This window comes from Zosterops lateralis, assembly GCF_965231275.1.
Source record: "Zosterops lateralis genome assembly, chromosome: 15".
NCBI classification, from domain to species: Eukaryota; Metazoa; Chordata; class Aves; order Passeriformes; family Zosteropidae; genus Zosterops; species Zosterops lateralis.
Window position 1 is genome coordinate 5,762,286 of NC_139775.1, and position 20,958 is coordinate 5,783,243.

General features: G+C 42.2%; 1 protein-coding gene across 1 annotated transcript; it reads left to right on the forward strand.

Moving 5' to 3' along the window:
- Nucleotides 1-7,831: 7,831 nt before the first annotated feature.
- Nucleotides 7,832-20,834, forward strand: RAC1 (Rac family small GTPase 1). Its single transcript, XM_083872402.1, has 6 exons — nucleotides 7,832-7,965; nucleotides 14,229-14,300; nucleotides 15,646-15,763; nucleotides 19,294-19,356; nucleotides 20,058-20,217; nucleotides 20,367-20,834. The coding sequence occupies exons 1-6, from the start codon at nucleotides 7,931-7,933 to the stop codon at nucleotides 20,495-20,497; spliced, it is 579 nt and encodes a 192-aa protein (XP_083728528.1). The 5' UTR covers nucleotides 7,832-7,930; the 3' UTR covers nucleotides 20,498-20,834.
- The last annotated feature ends 124 nt before the right edge of the window (nucleotides 20,835-20,958 follow it).

The following is a 20,958-nucleotide window of genomic DNA, read 5'->3' on the forward strand; positions in this document are numbered from 1 at the left end:
AAAATATGCTGTTCAGGTCCAAGTTCCACACAAGATTTTAAAAAACATTTTGCAGACATTGCCTAGGAAGGTCTTTGAGATAAATACCCATCCTGACACTTTTCAAGTTGGCAAAAATGTCCCAAAAGATGAACAGTTGACCAGTATAATTTTTGGACATGGCCCCATTTTTTTCCCCCCTAGAACTCTTCTTTACAGTTTCCGTTCAATCAACTTTCAATAACTGAAATGAAACAGAAAAATCAAGGCACTGATCTAAGCTTCTTATAAAAGACTATTTTATTGACACAGAATCAAGCAGATGAATAAAGAAAGAATAATCCCAGAACAGGACATTTAGCACCTTTCCATTATTAATTGGAAAACAATGTAGGATACACAGAGGTTAAATCAGTAAGCTGATTAACTTTATATTTCTCAGTAGATGTCTGCCAGTCTCATTAGTTCTGGCTCATGTTGCACATTGCAACAGACATGACACAAGTATGAATTCTTAAATCTTGATTAAATTACTTTATACACTAAAATAGGCAATATAATTAATAAATTAGGTCATAATAACAAGTTAGCATCAGTTTTTATTTCATTAAATTGTGAGATTGATAGAACAGTCTTTAGCTTTCCAACAAAGAAATTAGCAGAAAATACAATTGAATGCCAATTGAAGAGATTTACCAGATTTTGTCGCATGAAGATTTGGAAATTAACTAATTATTTTGATAGTGAAACTAAACCTCAAAGGAATCTCGCAGTCCCTCTTTTGATTTCAGCTCTGTCATGGTGGTAAAATCATTTTCAATTTAGCTAGAACACTGATTACTTTGGTATGCAGAAGTCCAAAACTGTTGACATTCAATTTGCAGCTAATGCCTGTAGAGATCATTTTCCATCACTTTAATGCCATCATCTCACTTCTGTTTCTCAACCCTGACTTGTGTTTTTCTGTTGCATCAGAGAACATCTTTATCTTTTCTAAACTGTTCATGTTTTATTTCATTTTACCTAAAATTTCTTCTGAGGTATTCACATATTCCTCTATTCAAAGAAAAACTGTGAGTCAATGTTACTGAGTTGTTACATTTTCAAAACATCCCCTTAAGTTTTCTCAATGTATATCCATAAAGTTTAGTAGTTCCTCATAGGTTTATGAAAAAATTCCTTTTCTTGGCTCTGCAGTGAGACACAGAACAATCCTTGTCCTTAAGATCAGGTCTCCAGACCTCTCTCCAGGAACTAATAATGACACAGATAAACTGTGAACAGTGAGTGTGCAAATGAGACAGAGCTTAGGGTTATTTATGCTTACAGTTCTTTCTTTCTGGTGCCTTTTATATCCAGTGCTATGCAGGAAAAAATTACATTAACTGATTGCAAAAGACCAAGTCCAAACAGGCACTTGAAGAGGGGAAAAGTCAAATATTTCAGATTGAATAGAATGAAAGTTCATTTGGAGGAAAAAAAAAAAAAAAAAAAAAAAAAAAAAAAAAAAAAAAAAAAAGTCAGATAGTTCCAACAAAGCCTTTCTTGTGAGTGGGGTTTTTAGGAGTGAAAGGAAAGTTGTCATCAGCTGTGGTGGCCTCTCTGCTGCAGCCTGCCTTCCTTCCCCAGCAGTGACCTGCCAGGACACTCTTTATTGCCCCTGGTGACACAAGCACTGAGTTTGTGATGACATCGAGCTGAGAGTCCTCCTCTCTCCAAAAGCTCTGAGAAAATGAGCAGCACAACACACTGAATTCTTGCACTGTGTGCAAGGTACAGTCACAGCCACGGGAGGCCACTGACAACAGGGACAACTCCTTCACCAGCTGCTGGGTTATAACAGTGTTGCACACAGAAATCCAACAACGTTAAAAAGGCACAACACAGGGATTTTTAATCAGTTTATTATAGGATCTCACAATAATTCAAAATACCCAAGTACCAGCAGTAAGCAGAAATACCCAAAAATACCCAGCTGCATCTCTTGGTAAAACAGAAAGGTGGTTGATGTATGTCACTCTTAGCCTGGAGTGTTTTACAAACAGAACAATTTTGTAATGTTTATATTTAGAAAGTGGGGAATAAATCAAATATCTTATTTTGAGAAGTTTTCCCCTTCACCAAAATTGTAACTTAGCAGCTTATCAGTATAAAATCACTGGACAAAAGCCCAAACAACACTGTAGATTTTCATACAATTTGTATATTCTATTTATGCTAAAATAAGCTATTTTGTATTTATGTATTATATATATTATTCTTAAAAGTTCCTCAGAATTTCCACAAATGGTCCTCCTAGTAAGTCATAGATTCCAGAATATATCATCACTTTTTGACAGTTGTCATATTTCTGTTTCAAATGTTGACCATGCTATCTGATGAACCCCTGAAAATAATTTTGGGCTTTGATCTGATGTGTTATTTGAAGCTGTCTGGTTTTTGTCTTGCTTTCTGCTCCAATAGAAGCTGTTCAGTTGGGATGTGAGTCACAGCTGTGCAGCATCACAGGGGGAAGTGGGTTTCTTCCCATTCCATCTGTTCTCAGACAAACCAACCACGGGAGGTTTGGTCCATTTTTAGGTCCTACCTCTGCTGAAGTCCATAAGCTTGTCTGCAAGTCTGGAGCAAAACAAACACTAAATCTTTCTAAGGAAATCAGGGGCCAGATCACAGCTTGTAGCTTTTGGTTTTATTTATGGGAAAAATGACTGGACAATGGAAGGCAGCAAAACTAGTCACACCAAATGGGCTTATGTCATGGTTAAACCTTTTCATCCTTTTTCTTGGTATTTTAAGGCTCATTTCTGTGAAATGCTTGGTGTCAAGATAGGTAGAAGTTGAAGGGCACTTGCAGCTTACATGTCTGTGGGTTTCATCAATGCCTCACCTCAGGGCATGATGTGGTGCCTATAGAATATGGGCTTATTCCCATATTCCTGCTGAGGGAGTTCCAGCGACAAAGAACTGAAGAGACACAGAGAGAAGTCTCAGGTCCTTGTTTATAAATATATAATGATGCCTCTATTCCAAAGAGCTCACAGCCATAAACAGGGATTACTGTGTGTAGTCCCATGGCCTTCAACAACAGTTGAAGCACTGTCTGTTACTGCTTGCTAAACCTGAGGGCAGACATCAGTGAATGCAAAGCCTTATGTGGTTTTTGTAACTGAAATTCCTGACAGAAGAGAGATTTATCAGAAGCTACCTAAAGAAAATACAGGACTTGTTTCTGTTTTATACATACACCAGAGAAATCGTCCATTCTAGAATCACATGAATGGGTTGCATTTATTTTACAATGCTTTATTATTAATGTAAAGACTTACATACTAACATTTTATTTTCATGCTTCTTTAATCTGTTCTCTCTGATGCAGCAAATGCTGACATTTAAAAGTTGTGGTTCCTTTTTTATTGCTGGCTTTGGTTCCTCTAGAGCAGACTGACTGCTATATTTGAACAGTGTACAGGGTTTTTTCAACACCCAGGAAACTAATCATGCCAAAACTGTTTGCCTGGAATATCTATCCATTACTTGTGGATTAGAATACTTTTCTAACGTAAATTTTATGTCATGGTACCTGCCCAAGTTCAGTGAAGATACTCTGAATTTCCTCCACAGCAATAGTGTCACTTTCCCCAATTAAAAATCTGGTCCAGTAGCTTGACAAAGAGATATCAACTAAAGAATTCAAACATCATTAAGCAAAAAACTTGGAATCTCAGGCAACTTTTAGGTGAGAGGCTTTAAGTGGTAGCTACTGTTCAAACAGCTGCAATAAGAACTGCTGTCTGGATTTAAAAACAGGAGGGTAGAGAGGCTCAGAGAGTGACAGGTCAGGAAGGTGGATAACACCACAGGTGGAACTAGAGTCCAGGAAGGAATTTTGGATGCCCACTGCTGTCTGACATTAACTTCTTTCTACATTTAACAATGTATTTCTAATAATACATCATTAAATACCTGACTTTTGGCAACAACTCAAATTAGGGTCAAGTCTTAATTACAATTCTTAAAGATTTCAGCTATTTTAGGATGAAAAAGCATCTACGAACCCCGTTTTCTCCAGTAAGTCTCTCTGTTTTGTGTGAGGTTTGGGGTTTTTTTGCTTCTGATTTTAATAGAAAGTATCTAAAGAGAGAAGAGTGCAATATGCTGAAAACCTTATTCCACCCTCTGACACTTCACACCTTTGCTTCACATAAAATTGGCTTTTACACTTCAGTCCAAGCCCCGGGTTCCAGTGATTGTGAATTCCAATTACAGTTTTTCACCTTAAACCAGTTTTTCCATTACTGTTAAAGAAAGAAGGTTACTTTTGACCTCAATATCGTAGATGCCGTGTCCTGGAGGCAACAGAACAGACCCGCTGTCAGCAGGGGGTGTCATTGCCAGTAAGGGAGCACACCAATGAATCACTGCCAGGTGTTCTCCTCTTTCCCTGTACAAAGGGTATACTGGGCCTTTGTCGTGCTTTGAAAGCAAAACCAGTGAGAGGCTCCAAGTCAGAAATACAATTTAATAAGAAGAAAGGTAAAAAGGTAAAATAAAATAAAATAAATGCAATAACACAAAGCACCACTGACAGAGTCAGAACACACCCTGAGCAGGGTGGTGGGAGCAGTCCAGGTGAGGGGCTCTTCCTGAAGCAGTGATCCCACAGAAAGGTCTGGGAGCTCTGCTCCTCTGGGAATCCAGTGGGTCAGGGCTGCTTGTCCTGTCCCAAATCCCAGATTCTCTCCAGGTGGGAATGCTTGGCTCCTCCCCCTGGGCGGAGCATCTCCCAATGGGATGAGGAGTCGTGCAGTGGGTCCTTGATGGCCCATTAAACAGAGAGAGCTCCTGGAGGGAGTTCCCTGTGAGTCCTGGGCAAGGCATTGATGGGCCATGAGCAGAAGAGCCCAAAGGAGGGGCCTGGGAACACTAGAGCACTGCCTCACTTGGTTTAACAGTTCATGAAGATGGTGATAGAATAAATACATCCTACACTACAACCCAGGAGAGCCTTCTCTACTTCTCTTCATTAATGAGCTGTCAGTTACCGAACACAGTAATAGTTGGGGATGAAAGATACTACAAAAGTGCAAATAATTATTGTCTCTGTAATGTTGATCGTCTGTGTCATGGTGAGTAGAACTTCCTAGTATTGCATCAGCGTGATTATCTTGCCACTCGCCATCCACAAAGGAGAATACTCCTCCTCAGTGCCAGCACACACAATACACACATTCAGGCAGTTCCCAAACAATCTTAAATAACAATTTCTTCTTGATGTCTAAGAAAAAGGCTTTCAACAATAATTGTAGTGGTGAGAGAAGACAAGGTGATAAGAGCATGGAATAATATTAAGCCTGATCTAAGCCTCAGCTGTATGATTCATGATTTTGTCAGAGATATGGAAGGATTTATAATGGGTTATTGTCACTGCCGTTCATTATTTTCTTCCACCCTACTCTGTGAGGTGCATTTGTAACAATTCTGTACACAAATCAGCACTGCAGTCATGTATCAAACGGAATTCTTCTAATAAGTTGTCTGTTATTAACTTCGCACTCCTTTGCCCTATGTTTCATCCTATAAGTTTCTTTTGTTAAACTAATGTTTCAAAGTAATCTGTGTTGCTTTCTCTTCTCATTCTCAGAGGAAAATTCATATCTGCAAAGTGCTGAGTATTTGTAGCATAATGTAAGTTTCTTTTTCTCTTCAGAAACAAACACATTGCATACTAGGTAAACCAAAAAAGATACAAGAATAAAATAAAGTGTAGAATGTTTCACAATAGAATAATTATCACATCATGTATCTTAAGGAGCATACACACAATTGTCTGCCAGGGCAAATAAAGCTACTGTGAGAGAGATATCAGCTATGATTTCAAATGCAAAAGTTTTAAAATTAGAAATGGCTTTTTTTATAACATTTGACAAAATAAATATTTATGAATGTGCGGAAGAAAATTTTCTAAATATGTTGCCATTATCATCATCTACCCAAACTGTAATATTGTTATAATGACTAACAGTAAGTATTTCTCTAGGTATTTTCTAATATTATCAATTATATATCAAATTCAGTATAATATTGTCTATTTAAAATCTGTTTAAACCATGCCCTGTATTTTAACTTAAGTATTTTTTGACAGTGCAAAACAATCCCAAAACAATAGGATGGGTGAGCACTGAAAAGAACATATGTAAAAACATAATGCTTGTTTCATGACAGGATCATAAAACAATTTGTGCTAAAGTGTTTTGTCTGTTACAGCCTTCATCCTTGTCTTTTTGTGCTATTTGGTAATTGCATTGTAAATGCTGTTATACCTCTTTTTCATAGGAAAAGCTTTAATCATCCCTCTGTTATAGACTGGATAAAAAAAGAACCAGTTAAGGAGGACATAGGTGGTGGAAAATCAGGAGCAGTTTTACATGTCCCTCGAATCTTCCCCTGTGCTGGGTGTGACATCAGTCAGACACTTGTGGTGCTGCTCTGTTCCTGTGCAGATCTCAGAAGGCCCCAGAGGCTGCTGCAGCAGCCGGGAGCAGCAGGGGCACGGTGATCCTGCCCACACATCCCTTCTGCAGCTCCCTCCTGCTGGCTACAGATCTGCTGCCAGGTCATTGGCAGCACCAGAGGCTTGCCTTTAAAGATATTTAGCTTAAGTGACAACTCATTTCATCTTCCATCTGTGTGAGGGAACACGGATATGCAAGTGTTGCAAAAATAGCCTTTCGGATCACAGTGATAGTCAGGATTTTCTATCTGATGGGAAATATCTAGGAATTATCTCTGGTCAGTGGAAGAAAAATGAAAGAGAGTAACTTGGAATGCTCTGTCCACCGATGGAGTTGCATTGTGTGGTATCAAAACAATTTAGAAATGTTCTGACATTAAGAGGAGATCAAGTCACTGGAAAACCACCCCCGATAGTGGTTTAATTCACCCTCACTTTGCAGGAGCAGTGTTTGCATGGGTCCTCACCCCAACACTTCCTTCCAGGAACAGATGGCATTGCAAACAAAGGGAACAGTGCTACTGTGCATCAGCCCAACCAGGACATGCTCCGGCAAGTAGAACTGTGGCAAGAACTAATTGTAGAAATTGAGACTTGGGATCATCAGACCTGCTCTGATTGACTTCTGCTTCATTATTTCATGGAAATAACTGGTCTGCTTGAGAGTAAAAACAGACCAAAAGCTCTGTGAGGCCTGACAATCCCTGGGTTGTCCCATCTTGAGAAGACTAGACATTCACTGATCTGATCTAAAACTTGCCAGCACAATTTATGTCACACACAGCGTATCAAGAGGAGGGAGATGGTGCAAAGATCCGTGGCTGAAAGTAAACAATGTGGCTCTGCAGTGGCGGCACAGTGAGAGGGATGGTGCTATGTCCTGGCTGGGGAAGGTGGGCACCTGCCCACAGCAGCACAGGGGGAACCTGGCAGTGACCTGAGTTACAGGTGTTCAGTACGTCATTAACGTGCTTCAGGAGATGCCAAGAATGAGATTGTAATATACATGGTGGTGTCAAAGGCAGCTCTTTGTCGGAGAGCGGCTTGTTAGACACGACCGGGCTGCTGTGGGACGGCGTCCCTGTCCCTGTCCCTGCCTAGGACAGCCTCCTGTCCCTGCCTGGGCTGCGGCCTTGTGCCGGCTGTGCCAGCGCTGAAAGCCCACAGACGAGGCGGATCCCTCCTGAACACACCACACACGGCTCAGGGCGGGGGCTGTGCTGCTGACCCGGTGCAGGAGAGCCCGGCCCTGCGCCCGCTCCCGCCCCGAGGGGAGGGGAGGCCCCGCCCGGCAGCCCGGCCCGGCCGGAAGTGAGCGCGGCGCCGCTTCCTGCCCGCGGTCCCGCCTCTCCTCCCGCCTTGGGTGGTGCCGCTGCCTCGTCCCCGCTCCAGGCTCAGGGCGGAGGCGGCTGCCGCTCCCTGCTCTGCTCAGCCTCCCCGATGCAGGCCATCAAGTGTGTGGTGGTGGGCGACGGGTAAGTCCGGGGATCCTGGGCCGGGCCCGGCCCTGAGCCGCTCGGCCCTTGGGGGCTGTCGGGCCGCGGGGCGGGAGCGGCCCCGGGCCCCGCGCGGGGTGTGGGCGAGGCCGGAGCGGGCCCGGCCCGGCCGTGCTGGGAGCGGGGCTGGGGGGGCCGGGGCCGGGGCCGGGGCTGGGGCCGGGGGCGGGTGAGTGGGTGGCGGCCGCCGCTTCCTGCTGCCGCTGCCGGGCAGGGAGGAGAGCAGGCACGGCGGGGCCGGAGCGGGGTGCGCGGGGCTCGGCAGGCCGTGCCCCCATCCCCGGGCCGAGCCCCCATCCCCGGGCCGTGCCCCCATCCCCGGGCCGAGCCCCCATCCCCGGGCCGTGCCTCCATCCCCGGGCCGTGCCCCCATCCCCGGGCCGTGCCCCCATCCCCGGGCCGAGCCCCCATCCCCGGGCCGTGCCCCCATCCCCGGGCCGTGCCCCCATCCCCGGGCCGTGCCCCATCCCCGGGGCCGGGCTGGTCCCCGGTGTCGGGCCTTGGAGCGGCCCCGCGGATGGACAGGCTGTGCTGGGCTGTCCGGCCGGGCCCGGCCGCCTCCCGGGACTGCCGCTGCTTCCTGCTGCTCCTTCATCGCCCAAGTAGTACATTAAAATAATCGCTGTGTTTTGGATTATAAGAAAAACTTAATACTGATTTGAAATACTCTTTGTGAAAGTAACAAACTTATTGCCTTTAAGATCTTGATTTTTGACATCGGACTTTTGCAGTAGAACTGAGTGAAGTGGGCTGAACTCCATGCAGATCATAAATGCTTTTGGGCAGAAACTTCTTTTGCCTGCAGACCTCTGGTCTTGTAAGGCTCCTATCTAAAGGAGACTGATAGGCCCTTGAAATACAAATAGTTAATGGTAGATTTGTCTGTAAAGAGCTGTTACACCTACTGGATCTCAATATGGTGCTAGTTACATGTGAAACAAGTTGGAGATGCTTTTTAGAATTTGGTTAACTCATAAGTTTAGCAGTTGGATTTCTGTGTTTGGAGTGCTGGAATTGAGAAAATAGTTTGTTTGTTTGTTTGGAATTTTGAATGTTCTCCACGATACGATTCCCCTCAGCCCGGAGGGTTCTCACTGGGTGTCAGAGCTCAGGGGAACATCACAGGCCAGCTGGAAAACAAGACTTGTCTTAGGCAGTTTGAGGTTTGGTTTCTTTTTTCCTTTAGGAGAAACAAAAATCCCAGTGTAGACTGGGCATAATTGGTATCACAGCAAACGTCTGTAGATGACAGAGGAGTGAAGTGTAGTTCAATGACTCGCTACAGTGGTCTATAATTTCACATGGGGCCTTAATTTTCAAGTTATTTGTGTGTGTGGGGGGGTGTGTTAGTTTGTTTTTAACTATGTAAAATCCATAAAAAGGCAGCTAAGAATGGCTGAAAGATAACCATACAGTGTGCCAAATTTGTTTTGACTTGCTATGTAAGATTTGGAGCCATGTGAACGTGAAAGTGGTATCTCAATAAATCATTGTCATCATAGTGTAATTCTTTGATGTCAGATGGGATAACTGTGGACTGCTCTTTTGCTTATATTGAATTTAAACCCAACAAAGTTGCTTTTCTAATATATATATATATATATATATATATATATATATATATGTAATTCATCTGAACTCTGTATTTACAATGCTGTGAATAAATGTGATGCATCATGTTTGGGTGGGGAAAAGGTTCAGTCTACTTCCTCCTCTAGAAGTGAGAACTCAGCACAAACCAGCTGTATAGTGTTCAGTAATTCATTCAGCAGAACAGTTCTTTGGGTCATTTGCTTTGTAAACCATCCTTCTTCCAAGCATTTTTGTTTTTCTTTGTCTTGGAAATGTAGGTGGTGTAGTTCTGTCTGACTTTTGTATGTACGTGTGAACAAAATACAATAGTTTAATTTATTTTCCTTCCTCTTTAGTCAGAAACAAGTCTTTCTTAAGGTTCTTTTCAGGTACTGTTGCTCATTTTTGGTAGTTCTATATAATTCTCTCTTCACCGTTTTTAGAAAACATTTAACTGTTTGTGTTTCCTTGTGCTGTTGTTGCTTCAAGAGCTCCAGCATTGCAGGTATTCTAGGAAACGTCTTGTTTGGCTTAGATAAGACCAAAATTTTAGTGTTCCTGTAAAACAATGCAGGTTAAAGATTTGCTTATGTAATATAAAACTTGGGTATTGTTTTATGTACCCCCCACAAAGATCTGCTAGGAACAAAAATAAACAAAGCTTTAGAAGTACCCGTGGTTATTTTTTAAATTTGTTAATGAGGAGGCTGTTTCTCATATGTAACTCACATTTTGTTCTTAGAGTTTTGACTAGTGTATGTTTAGACAACTAACTTGACCAGAAGAGTGTGGCATGTGTGCTCATTTGGGCTATCATATATTCCCCTTGTTTCTTTTCATTTTGCTGTGGGGATTGTTTGGGGGAGAATAAATGACAACTGTTGCTTTGAGCTGTGGTGATAGAGAGCAGGAGGAATGTGCGGGACAGATGAAGAGCAGCCGCCGGAGTGACTGCAGGAACTGCTGTTGATTGACATTTGAGAAGAAGCAGTGGTGGGAGTTATTTTTAGCAGCTTTTGTTTTCACTCCAAAAAGGCAGCTGTTAAGTGGTACAAAATCTCCAGTGAGGTTGTGTAATGTTAGGAGAAGTTCTGTATTTTGGAGAAATTACCAATTACTAGATGCCACAGAAGTTGTCACTTTATGCTCTTTTGTAGGCATTTTTGGTAGGCTCTTTTGTAAGCATTTTTAAATTGTAGAAATACTTTAAGGACAGACATTTTTTTAATTGTGGAAATACTGTAAGAGCAGTAATTTAGGAGTCCTTGCTTGATCTAATTTAGGAATTCTGCTTGATCTGAGGCCTTGTCTGCTAAAGCTTTTTTTACATGTATTTGCTTTGATGGCTCAGGGAGAAGGGGAGGGCGTGTGTAGGGTTATTGGCTTCTTGCTGAGTGTAGGGCAGTGTTTGTGTGAGACACTGAACACCTCAGGCCCCTCCTGTGCCATCTGGAGAAAGTGCAGTGACTTGAAATTTGTTAACTTGTGTTACTGAAAAAGTTCTCCAAAGAGTAGTTGTTCTGTAAATACTGAAGAGCGTATTTGGGAGAGGGTGTGGCACAGTGAGTAATACAGCTTATCTGAGAGCCCTGTGCAGCTAAACCTCCTGTAGCAGCAGTACTGAACCCTTGATCTGAGGGTGGTACTATGGAAATCTCAGCCACTCTTTGGTGTCTGGGCAAAGACCTGGGCTCTGTGTGTCGTGTCTGCCAGAGAGGCAGGTCGTGTGCAGCAGAGAAAGAAACAAATAGCACAAGCAAAGCCTTTTATGAGGGTTGCCACCTGTTTGCAGGTAAAACATGGCTCCAAGGAGCTCTGCTACAGTGGGGAAATTTCCTAAAACTTGTTAGCATAAATAAAGAGAAGATATGTTTTGTTTTTAGGAATTAACACATACGTATGTGGTTATATAAATACATCAATTCCTGGGTGCTATTTGGAATCAAAAAGGGACTCGGTGCTGTCTTTTGTTAAGGTGGTTTTGTTAAGCATTTAAAGCTGGATTTCTGTAGGCCATGTTTTTAATGACAGTCAAATGTTGCTAGTTTCATTTATGTAATAGTGGGTGGACAGAGCTGTGATTAAGTAGTTGCTAGAAATCTTATGACTAATCTTGGTGTTATTTTAGATTCTTAGTCTCAGCCTTTATGTACAAGGATTTAAACTTTGCCAAACAGTTGGAATTCTCTTTAAGGAAGTTGCTTTATTACAGAAATTAGTAGTCTAAAAAAGTTGCTAAAGCACTTAGAGGATGTTCTTTATAAAGGTAGGCATTAGTGTTTATTTTTAAGACTGGTGACCATAATGATCTGATTCGTGTGGCAGTGAGCCAAAAGGCAAGGAAAGCAGGAAACCTGGATGGAGTAAGTCTGAAATGGGGTTGTTGAACGTGTTTTTTCTTGTTTAAATGACTCTGGCTGATTGGTGCTGCAGAAACACACTGCAGGCACTTCTGAACTTGGAGTGAAATCTCTCCCCATCCTCCCGTGCTGTTTTGATTAGCCAGAACAGACTCGGGAGTTTCAGTGCGAGGTGGGCAAGGGAGCCTGGATGCACAGAATAGTTCTCAATCTGCTGCTGAAAATCTCGAGTTGAACATTAATTTGTTGGAAGCTCAAATTACCTGTAATGACCTTACTGGAAGCTGAAGCGTCAGCCCAGACAGGTTCCAGAAGCGTGAGAACGTGTTGTCTCTGTGCCTCAAGAGATTTCCCAAAGCATTTGGCTGTTGCTCTGCTCGGGATCCTGAAGGTTTTCCCACCTGTCCTTTGTGAGCTGGCCCAGCACAGCTGGCTGTGTGCTGTTGTGAGGGCAATTCAGCAGCACTTCCAAACTAACTCATCAGCAGGCAGCTAAAATAGCAAGTTGTCCTTATGGGGGAGGAATAACTTTCCTTAACTCCTGGCTCTGGCTTGTTAGAGGGTTCGCTCAGGAGCTGAGATAGGATCTCCTCTTTTGACAGCTGTTAAACAGGTATCTGTGTAGTGAACTGCTCCTTGGTTCTTTCCCACACAAGTTTTTTTTAAGGGTAAATCCATCTACTTTGGACACAAAGTATATCTCAGACCTTTTACAACAAGGGAGTGTTCAGAGATTGTACTTAATGAGAGCAGAATTAAATGCCTCCTTTCATGATGCTATTATAGCTTGGTAAAGAGAGTGTGTGCTGAAAGGAAAAAACCTCAGAGTGTGCGAGGAGCCGGTGTCTTAGAAGCAGATGTGAAAAGCAGGATGGAAAACGGCATGGCATGATCAGAGGTGCAGCAGATAGGGTGATATGCTAGGTATTGGCTCAGAAACATAAAGGAAATTACAATTAGAAATGGGTGTGTGGGACAATGTCCCAGATAATTTTGCATGCTGAAGTGTCTCTTCCGTAGCTCAGGCATTTCAGGTGATGTCAGAAGCTATAAAATACTTTCTTGGGCTAACGCAGTGAAGAACTGCTTAAAGTTGAATGGAGAGACTTTACTTGGAGATTGAGCTGTGAATTATGGATATGACAAAGCTCAAACTCACTTGTGAAAGATTTAGTTCAGGAGGCTGGTGAGTCAAACCTTGTACTAATGGCGTGATCATACGTGTGGGTGCAGTGAGGTTTCAAAGTTACTGCTGAGTGGCTTTGGGCAAATCTCTGCAGTGATAAAACATCTGCAAGACAATGCCGTTTTCCCTGGCCAGGAGCAGGAAGGGGGGTCGGACAGGCTGTGAGGTTGTCTGGCAGCATCACCTGGGAGGAGCCAGCTCACCCCGGGATCTCACACGCTCAAAGGATTATACAGTCCTGCCAGGGAACCAGTCTGCAGTGTCACAAACACTCTTTGCAGACACTATTTTAAAAAAGAAATAAGGCCAAATTTCAAGTTTTCCTTGAGCACTTAATTGATACTGTAACAAAAATTGAATGCTGTCGTTAATCAAACGTTTGACTCCAGATAAGATGTGGGGAGGAGGGTGGAGAGGGAACAGAGCTGGCTGCCAGAGTTCTGAAGGAATCCTGGAACAGAGCCTTGTCCTGCCCCCATTTGAGGCTCTTGTGAATTAGATCAGTAGGAAGAGGTTTGGTGTTCCAAGTTTCCCAATACTGGAATGTAATTTATCTATAAATCAGTTAATGAAGTGTTTGTGTGGTGGGTGAATGCATGTGGGGAGTCACTTTGCAATAGCAGTAAATAATGTGAGAGTTATCATTTATATTAATTCCTTAAGTTCTTGAAAGTAATGATGTGTTGAGAAATTACACTTTTCAAGCTTTCTTTAACTTCACTTATATGGAAGTATACCATTTTCTGGAAAAGATAAGAGTTTTAGAATTGTATAAGAGTATTTGGAAGTACTTCCCAGGTTTTTAATTTCAGAGAGTTGTAAAAAGGTCCTAGGAGATGTTAGTAGTCTTATTAATACATGTGGGTTTGTTGGGGTTTTTTGTGACTAAAAATTAAGGAAATTGGGTAATTTCTCACTTGACAAAATGGATGTATATACTAGGTGTGTTTTCATTGCCAGTGATTTCAAAGCTGCAGTCTGTCAGCTGTTTTCCTGCACGGTAGTGACTGGAGATATTCAGTTGTCCGTAGGTGTCTGGACATAATTAGTCTTCCCCTAAAAGGAATATTATTTCTTGTTATTCAAATGAAAGTGTTTTACATGTGAACTTTCTCTTTTTGCAGTGCTGTAGGTAAAACATGCCTACTCATCAGTTACACAACCAATGCATTTCCTGGAGAGTATATACCCACTGTGTAAGTACTTATAAAATACAAAGAGCTCTTTTCTGTCAGCTTCTCAGTGCCTGCTGCCATTCCAGCTTTCTTACCTGAATTGTTTGAATTGGCTGTTAGCACCCCTGAGGTGTGTGTAAGGAACACTTTGAGGTTTTACTGTAGCACAGTCACAGCAGTGCTGGCTGAGGGTCCCTCAGTTCTGGCTCTCTGTGCCCTCTGGGCCTGGCTGATTAGGGACTAACATTTACTAACATTTTATCAGATGTTGTTCTCTTCCAAAATAGTGTGTTTCTGTCTGTAATGTCATTCATAATAAGCTGTCCCAAGGCTGAACAGCTTGTAAAACATTATATCATAGTGAGAAATAGTTGTCTTACATGGCTGGTGACTTTTTGTTTATTTGTTCCTGCCATTTTTTGTGCTACTGCCAATCCTGTGCTAAGCCAGCCACGGCTCTTCAGCTCCTCAGGCGAGACTGTGGAGACTCATTTATTCTGGTGCTTCCCTTTTTCTTTCACGTAGGGATTTGTCAGTATCAGTATTAGTGCAGTTCTCTTTTCCAGGGCCTGTTGGGGGTGTTTATACATGTGCAGTTTCTTTGCCCTTTTCAGATGTCTCTGTATTTTCATCTGGCTGTGCTGCTCTCTGAAGTATTAATGAGTTTTTCAGACAAAATACATTCTAATAAGGTTTACAGATTACATTCTAATAAGGTTTACAGATGACTTTTGTTACCTGTCCAAGGCCTTGTTGCCTTAGTTACTGCTCTTTCTTTTTTCTTGGTCTTAAATTCGGGTTTTTGCATCCAGTGTTCCCAGTGAACTTGGTTTAGCCTTAACGCATCATTAAAACCTTTGCACCTACAGCAGTGATGGGATAAAAACGATGCCTCCACTGGCCCTTGGTTATGAGCTTTGATATTTCATTGGAGGACTTTGATTGGTAGGATTAATTAGCTTTTTTCTTACCTACTGTTGTCTTTAAGGATTCCTTGGTTGTTGTTCCTGTGTCTTCTGTTCTAAATCTCACATCATGAGACAGATTAACTTGCTGAATGTCCCACTGAGACTGGAAAGTGCTTGTTAAGTGCATCACCTGCTTTCCTGTACTCACTGGCATTAGCCTTCCTTTGGAAGAGCCATGACAGAGATCTCTGCTTAGACTAGACCAAGTCTGTTATGTATCATTTTTTATTCCATTACCCAGTATTTAAAGAACAACTTTGCTGTCTCTGAGGAGCTGACAGATGCAATGGAAATGTTCCCTTCCTCAGTTTTCCCAGTTTTTCCCTGTGTGAGGGAAAAATCCTTGGGTGCCTTATTTTACTGCAAGCTAATGCAGCTAACTCTCTCTTTATTTTTAGTTTTGACAACTACTCTGCCAATGTAATGGTCGATGGCAAACCGGTGAACCTGGGCTTGTGGGACACAGCTGGGCAAGAGGACTACGACAGACTACGTCCGCTCTCCTACCCGCAAACAGTAAGAGCTGCAGGCTGAAACCAGGAGCAGACTTTACAGCTTTGTCTAACATTTTTCTTTTTGAACATAAGGCCAACATTGTCACACCTGGAGTTTTATTTATTAGAAACAGTGGCCCTCTTTCATTTCATGTGCCGTAGCTGTAATTTATAATCTCTGGGATGTGTGCAGTTGTAAATAAGTTAAAATTTGCATGCCCTGTGTATTTGTCTGCACTGGTACTTGCTGGGTTTTGTGTCGTTGCATCCTCAGAATTGTCTAGAATGCTTGATTTAAAATAAAAACGACCCCAAAACTAACTCAAAAAGTCCTGGTGAATAGTCCCATCAGCTAGTGCATTGATTATAAGGTTAGTGTGCCTGCCAAAGGCAGGGTTTGTTTTTGGTTTTAGGCGATGTTTGGCCGTAACCTGACACTGTCACTGCTAAGCACTTGATATTGTTTAGTCTGTGTGAAGATGTTCTACATGTGAAAGAGGCAGCACTGAATGAAGAGATTATTGGTATTGACAGAGGCTGCGGTGTCCCAGCTTTCCAGTGTACTTGAGTGGTTATTTTATTGCTTGCTGTAGTTTGTGCTGTGACATCGACACAAATGTGCTTCTGTCTTCCCTGTGTGCAACTGGTTAAGTCCTGCCTGCATCCTGCATCTTTCCATGTTCCAGGCTATAAGTAAAGAATGGGTAATTTGCAGGGGTTTTTGGCACTGATTACTCTTGCTGTTGACTGTCAAATATATGTTAAATGCTAATAATGCAAAATTGTTTCACTCTACAGCATAACTGCTCTCTTGAATAATGTGAATCTTATTTAAAGAACTCTGGTGCTATTTTCAATAATCTGTCTTTAATTCACAATTTTCCTTAATTCGCTGCTCACTAACTTACAGTCATTAGGCTTCCCCATCAGGAATTTGCCAGCTGTGGGCAACTATAGTTGAAATGCCAGAAATACCTGTCTAGAAGGAGAGACAATGGAAAGCTGGTTTTCTCTAATACCTAGATATTTATAGGATACTTAAAACTTCAGTTTTGCTTAACATCATAAAAATAATCAAAAAAATAGAAGAAGGTATGATGAAAGGTCTTTAGTAGGGACAGAATGCTTATATATGTCTTCAGCCTGCTGAAGTAACTGTGGCTTTCTGGTAGACTGCAAAAGAATTCCATGTCTAAGCATCTTAGGGAAAAACATTGTCTGTGCAAGGATATATAACTGTTCAGTACAGGCTTGGAGTACTTTCAGTTATTTAGATTGGTTTTTTTTGCAGCAGAAGATGAAACAGGGTGGTAAGTCTTTAAGTTCTTGTGAAGAAATCTTCAGATTTCAGACTTGTGCAGTATCGAAGATTCATCACCCCCACAAAACTAACAAAAAGCACAGAGGAAGAGAACAGTGATGCTGATGAAACCTGACCTTTTTTTAGGATTTGTGTTCAGCCTCCCTTTTCCTTCACTGTGCTATTTAGAACTCAGCCCTTGCATGTTCTTGCCCCTGAAGGATGTTTTGGGCAAGGTGAAAGCAGCAGATGTTGGTTACTTGGGCAGTGTGTGCTGGGATCAACCACCCAGCAGTTAACAGCTGGTAACTTCACAGTGAGGGCTTGGCATTAATTTGTATCTTTTTCTCCTTATTCATATTTTTATTTTATTCCTTAAAATATACAGAAATTTAGTATCTTCTCCTTAATGCATTTGAAATCTACTACTATTTCCAAATATTTGTGGATTGAAAAAGTTGGTACAGAAGAGGTGGTCATGTCTGTTTCCTCAGGACAGCAAAGCAAAGAGAAATTGTTAGCTGGGTGCTTTTCAGGAGAGGTTGGATACTGCAGGTTTGTCCTGACAGTGCAGAACTGGTTTCTGGGGAAGGCTGGTGTCTGCTCTGGGTGCAGTTGGTTGTGCTGAATTACAGGGCAGCGTCTCTCTTAAGAAGAAAATCCTCCTTGAGAATATCTGTGAGCAGAAATTGCTGACTGAAAACATTTTCCCTTAAATCCATTTGAGGAGTAACTTTATCTCCTACTCTTATTAGGTTGGAGGAACCAATGGTAAGAATATATCTTCCAGTCTGACAGATCAACCTATTGCCGTATGTAAAACTTTAAATAAACTTCAGTTCCAAGTTCTATCATCTTGTCTTGCCTATGATAGTGATAAATTGGCCCCTATTTTTTGAAGAAATACTTTCCTTGGAACTATCAAATTGCTAGATCTGAGAACTCTGTTACCAAATTTAAATGAGTTGCTAAGATTAAATATTTTCTTGAAAATAAATAGTTCTTCCTACTAGTGTGCAAGACACCTGAGATCTTCAGTAATTCCTCGTGGTTACACCAAATCATTTGATCTCTGGAGCTAGTGGAGGAGAGAGTCTCCTCAAGTGCAGCCCTTGAGTCCCCACAAACCTGCAGAATTGGAAAGCAGAAGTAGTGGCCATAGTATCACATTATTTGATGTTGTTTCCTTCTTCTTCTGGGACGCTGCTACGGAAACTTTTTGGGGTGATGCATGAACAACTGGGTTGCAAGTGCTTAGCAGTGAGACGTCAGTTGCTGACCTAACAAAATGCCTTGAAATGCAGCACAATCAACTAACACTCCGCAATCCTGATTCTGTAGCACGTTTGGTACCAACCTACCAGATGCAGAGGTAGGTTGGGGGAAGCTGGACTCGTTTGGGAGACGCCTTCTGAGTTTTGGGTCATACAGCAACACAGACAGAGGAAATGTGTTGGGGTTATTCTGAATGCTTGCAGACCTGGGGCGTGTCATCTGTGAAACCTGAATTGTATCCTGTGGTTACTCTGAAATGTTTTTACCTCCTCTTACTTAGAATCTTTTGCCTTCAGTTGAAAAGCAAGATGTGCAAGATCTCTAAAAATACTCATTTTTCTTTCTGCTTTCTCATTATTTAGAAAGGAAAGGGAGGAGCTTTGAGATTTTAATGCCCTTTTCAATCCTAAATTGGTTATAGAGAAGTTCTAAAATCTTATTTTACTAGCATTCAGTAGAAGTGAAGTTCCATAAGAAGTTCAACAAGCTGCTTCTGATTTGGATGGGAAACAATAATTGTAGAAATTCTTGGGTGATTTTTTTTTTAATTTCATACCATTGAAATTGGCCTTTGCAATTTAAGACAACTTCAGAGTTATGTATTGATAGTTAACACTTTTCAACATCCTATGCTGATGAGCTCTGTGAAGAAGGAATCACATTTAGGGAAAAAAACCCTTTAAAGGCAGTGGTATTAGTGTCCTAGTTGCTGGCTACTGCAATACTGATTATAAATTTGACTGCAATCTATTTGTTATTTGTTTCCCCCTTTCTCTCTGGCTGCTTGTAGCTGCCTGGGAATGGATTTCCCACTGGGAAAGCTGTCTCTGATTGTCATGTGCAGCTGTATTGCTGACCTTGCCTTTTGCAAGTGTGGTAGAGCTGGCAGTGTAATGGAGGTACTGGTGATATTGGCCTGTTCATGACACTCTCAGTGGTTTCTCTGTTGGGCTGACCTCTGTCAACTTCTTTTGTAGGATGTCTTCTTAATCTGCTTTTCCCTCGTGAGCCCAGCTTCCTTTGAAAATGTCCGTGCTAAGGTAAGGAGCTGGTACTGTTTTATTTCTGAATATTCATCAATACTGTTCACTTTACAGCAGAGCTTGGAATATATTAGGTGCTTTTTTAAAAATAGTTTTTCCCACAGGCCACATGAAATGCAGTTTGAAAAAGCACAATCAGTTTTTGCCTAAGTGAGTCATGGAAGTGCAGGGCACATGACACACTTAAGTACAAATTGTTCCTTGATGCATTGATAACAGTAATTTAAGTGTTCAGCCAGCAAGGTGCTGAAATCACAAACAGGAACTTTCCTTTTAATACAGTTTGGGGAAAAAAAGAATTTCAAAACAAATGCATGTAAAAACTGGATTGATAGCACTTGTTCCTTGCATCAGCCACCCTTCTGCACGTGCTCTGTGACTGTGGGAGTATTCCATGTCCTCAGACAACTCAACTGCACAGGAGGTGTTTCCATGGCCAGGGGAGGTCAGGGCTCCTCTGGTGCATGAGGAAACTACAGCCTTTAATGGGCTACATTTTTAAAGGATATGGAAATAGCTGTTGGCTTAGTTAACGGTGATGTGCCCATTTCTAATCCTGCCCAGATGGGATCTGGGTGCTCCCTCCACTCCAACTGACCCAAAGTGAAGGACTGGTAGCTTTCATGTGTCATGTTCCAGGGCCTTCAGGGAACTCTGCCCCCACACAAGAAACACCATTTTTGATTTGTCTTTTCCAGTGGTATCCTGAGGTGCGGCACCACTGTCCCAACACCCCCATCATTCTCGTGGGCACCAAACTGGATCTGCGGGATGACAAGGACACCATTGAAAAGCTGAAGGAGAAGAAGCTGACTCCCATCACTTACCCCCAGGGCCTTGCCATGGCAAAAGAGATCGGTATGGCAGCAGCGGGGTTATTGCTGGCTGGATCTAGGCTGTTTGTGGAAGACCTTGTACCTTAATTAAATGGGGTGCCTGGCTCTTGTTGTGGAGCCAGCTGGGAGCAGTGCAGAGCTGCTCTGTAACCGTGTCTCTGCTTCCCTCAGGCGCAGTGAAATATCTCGAATGCTCAGCACTTACGCAGCGAGGCCTCAAGACAGTGTTTGATGAAGCCATCCGAGCAGTGCTGTGCCCCCCTCCTGTAAAGAAGAGGAAGAGAAAATGTCTGCTGCTGTAAACGTCACCCTCCCCCACCCCATCAACCCTGTGCTTTGCTCAAACAATGGAGCATTCACATGCCAATTTTTTCTGTTATAAATTAGTTCTCTTCCATCAATTCTTGAACCAATTGACAATTTAATGGTTTCATTTCTTTAAAGTATGATCCTTACCTTGCATCCTTCTAAGAGCAAACTCCTGGAAAGACACACCTACGTAAAGCCTTATTTTTAAAATCCTCTTCTTGCTCAATTAAATGTTGCCAAACTATCTGCTGAACTAAGTCGCATTGTTGTGCTACGAACACTAAGCACTAAACTGTTTTTTAAAAGATTCTTCTTGAAAAATGACTCTAATTTCTGGTAGGAAATGCAAAATCTCTTTATAGTTTTTCACAGTAAGTAACAGTGCCGGGGAATTAGCAGAACACTGCGCTCTGATGTGTTTTATTCTGAACTCTTTTCCCAGCGCAGCCGTTGC